The sequence below is a fragment of the Leishmania donovani genome, chromosome 19 (assembly GCF_000227135.1).
Source record: "Leishmania donovani BPK282A1 complete genome, chromosome 19".
Classification (NCBI taxonomy): domain Eukaryota; phylum Euglenozoa; class Kinetoplastea; order Trypanosomatida; family Trypanosomatidae; genus Leishmania; species Leishmania donovani.
In genome coordinates this window covers 116,948-120,533 of record NC_018246.1, presented here as the reverse complement: position 1 = coordinate 120,533, position 3,586 = coordinate 116,948, and the positions used below count along the sequence as shown (strand labels likewise).

Here is a 3,586-nt window from a genome sequence, read left to right as displayed (position 1 = left end):
GACAGGGGCGGGGGGCTACTCAGCTGCCCCACAGAGGGCGGGTGTGCCAGACCCTGAGATGCCACGCGTTGAAGGGTATCCCCTGTCATCAGGGCGGCGTTCAAAGAAGAAAAAGAAAGAACATAAAGATCAAACAGAGAGACCTGGCAAGTGGCCTCGGCTGAAAGGGGCATCGCTCTGCCACCAACCACATGACGCACGCGCAAAGGGTGCTCGCCACTGCCATGATCCCCCAAGAGACGAGAAGTCCGACACTCGCCGGTTGAACGGACCTACACAGCAGTGGCAGGGAATGAATCCAGCGGACAGAGACGCGACAGCACCAAGAAGAAAGAGCAATGAAGAACAGCGACGAAAACGCAGACACACACACGAGTGCTCCATAAAGGACGAGATAATCAGTGAGAAAAGCCGCAGCGCCTGCTCGGCCCCCCCTCCCTTACCCTCGCTCTCGCTCTCTTTCATGCGCACACGCACAGACGCCCCCCCCATCCGCGCGCGCTTTACCTTAGTCGCTCCTCATGGATGACCGTGGAAGAAAGCCATACAAGGAGGAGGGCAGGGGCGGGCGGAGGGCATGCACTCGACGAGGGAGAGGGGTAGGGGGCGCCTGCCGCATGCAAGCAACTACGTGCGGTAACAACGCAACGGGATGGAAAGCAAAAAAAAGGAAAAAGTCGAACGTCCAAAGGAGAAACGGGTTGGGGAGGGCTGCTGCTATCTGACAAGCAACACCAGCCAGCAAGAGAAGCGGAGCGGCACACAGGCACATAACGGCAACGAGAGAGAGTGAGACAACGTAGTCACAACGAAACCGGTTTAGAGCAGAACAAAAAAGTGCTTGGAGGCAGGGAGAGGAGGCAGGAGAGAGAGCGCGCAATGGACACAATCCTCTGTGCTGTCGTGAAGCTGCGCGGCGGCGCTGTGAGGTGCTGCCTGTGAACGTGTGTGTGCTTACCCCTTCCGCACTGACTACTCCGTCCTCGCGGGGCGCTCGTGGGTCTTGGAGATCTCATGCTCCCCATAAGTCAGTTCGTACAAGGTCACGAGACCGAACATGATAAAAAGAACGCCGCCAACGATGTTCACCGTCTTCATGGACACGCGCTGCGCGATGAGGTTGCCGCACACAACGGCGCCGCCGGTGCAGAGAGCGTGGCCGAGAATACCGCCGACTGTCACACCGTACGGGTTCTTCGCGGCTGCCAGCGCAATCGTAGCCAGCTGGCTGCGGTCTCCCCATTCGGCAACGAAGGTTAGCGTGAACGCCTCTACCATGACGGGGTTGAGCAGCTTGCGCCAGCGGCGAGCCGGCGCGCTTACGTAGGCCGACGACGCCATGCTACCCGTCTCAGCCGGATCGTTCGGATCGCGACGGCGCAACGCCGCAGCAGCCTCCGTCATCTCGTCCTCGCTCTCCTCGTCGTCAGCCTTCTTGCGGATCAGCTCGTCGTACAGGATCTTGCAGCCAAACACCATAAAGAGCACCACCGCCAGCACCTGCGTCACCTGCACAGAGAGCAGGTTGGGCACCACGACGCCCATCAGCGCCGACAGTATCGTCATTGCAGCTAGGGCGCCGAGGGCGCCAATGTATACCGTCAGCTTCGGGTGGCGCATCGCCATGAGGCACGCGATGAAGAAGGTCTTGTCACCAATCTCACTCACAAGAATCATGGACAGCGACGACAGGAAGCCGTCCAGCAGGTTCGTGGACTTGTGGATTTCCATTGTCTGGCCTATGAAAAGGGGCTGAAAGATGAAGGGAGGAATCAACTTCTGTCTCCAAGTGTCCTGCGTCGTGCTGCTTTTCGAGTGCCTGGTCCGAACGCGCTTGCAACTGACGGGGTGTCCTTCCGTTCTGCGGTGTGTCTGCCTCTGCGGCACGTACGGATACACGAGAGACTCCCAGCCAGAAGTTGCGTCTGTGTGTCACCGCCTTCAATTTTTGGGCACGCTGTTGCAGTAAGGGTAGCGAAGACTGATCGTTCCCTTGGAAGGGCGGCAGAGGAGACGGAGAAAAGAGGGGTTGGGAGCGGGCGCGCAGCTCGTGCTGGTGCTGGAGCCGGTGCTGCAGCACTGACGGTGCTGCTTAGTGCTGCTGCTCTGCTGCCGTTGTTAAGCACAAGAGTCTCACACAAGGGCAGCAGAGCATGCACGCGCACAAAGCAAAGTCGATACACAGACAAAAACGTCCAGCGTACTCAAACGTAGGTCCCTACGCGAAGGAGCGCGCTGGCAAGGAAGGTGTGCGCACGCGCACGTGTGTTTCGTTGTTCAGGCCAGGGAAACATGTCAAGCAAGGTAAGAGAAGAGAATGGAAAGAGAATCCAAGAGGGGTGTGAGGCGTTGTGAAAAGGCAAGGATGGAAAGGGGGACGCACAAACGGCCATCTTCAGCTGTCTGCGTCGGTGCGCACGACATGCATACACGCACACGCGGAACGGAGAAAGTGGGCAGCCGAGAAGCCAACACGCAGCAGAGGATGCGTGTGCTTGCGTGTGTGCATGGAAAGCCAGATTGACTCCAGGCCCCAACTTCTCACGAGACACGAGTCACGTGAGAGACGATGACAGCCCAAGTGAATGCAACAGGTCGCCGTGCTCCTCGCCATTCTCTCACCCCCCCCCCCACACACACACGCATACACACACACACACCACACACCTCCCCCACCACACCCCTTTGCTGCACATCTGCAGACTGCCTCTCCTCGACGCTCTCTTGCCCTCTTCCCCCCTTCAGTCCCTGCTCTCCTTCTTGTTGCTTCCTCTTGTGTTTGCTGCTCGCTCTGACCTTGTTCGTTCCCTTCGCCAGCAGCGAACAAAAAAAAAAGATGAAGGTGAAACACTCGCTTACAGAGAGCACAGGAGCAGCTTCCCACCCTCTTCTCCTCCCACACTCCCCCTCCCATTTTTCTTTGGCTTGGCCGTTTACACAACATTTTCTGTCTCCACACCCCGCATCACACACACACACACACCATCGGACAGGTCACCCCACCCACTCTTCGCATCAGAAGCGCGTGGTGGACAAACCATAATACAACTGAAAAGATAAAGAGAGGCGCACGCATCGACACGGACACAGAAGGATAACACCAGACATGCAACACAGCATCACTTGGCGGCAGCGAGACACATGTTAGAGAGAACGACCACACGAGGCTGCGCACCGCCTGCCCATCGACAACGCTGAGGAAAACGGATTCGCACGCGCGCAGAGACAACGCGAGGGGGTAAGCGCCACACCGTCGACCGTACCATGAGCGTCGCCGTCCCCAACAGTCGCTCCACACCATCTGCCCGCATCTAGCAACACTCCAGCACGCAAGAGAAAGGGTCTAAAAAGCAGGCGGTCTTCTCCCCCCCCCTCGGTCACACAACACGCCGGCATCCACAAGCACCCGCACACGCGAAAACGCCAAGAGTGGCCGGCGGGCAACACAATAAAAAGGAAGAGAGGAGAAAGAGCTGAGAAGGTATTCTCCACACGTTCGCGCGAACAAGTCAACAAACATACACACGCAGACACAACCGAGGCTCGCCTACCTCTGCTGCACCACGGCTACCTCCTGGTCCACCAG

At 58.1% G+C, this 3,586-nt stretch overlaps 1 protein-coding gene across 1 annotated transcript; it reads right to left on the bottom strand.

Moving 5' to 3' along the window:
• Positions 1–972: 972 nt before the first annotated feature.
• LDBPK_190310 (uncharacterized protein) lies at positions 973–1,731 on the bottom strand (the record flags this gene model as incomplete). The annotated part of the gene is made up of 1 exon (XM_003860162.1): positions 973–1,731. The coding sequence occupies one exon, from the start codon at positions 1,729–1,731 to the stop codon at positions 973–975; it is 759 nt and encodes a 252-aa protein (XP_003860210.1).
• Between the last annotated feature and the right edge of the window lie 1,855 nt (positions 1,732–3,586).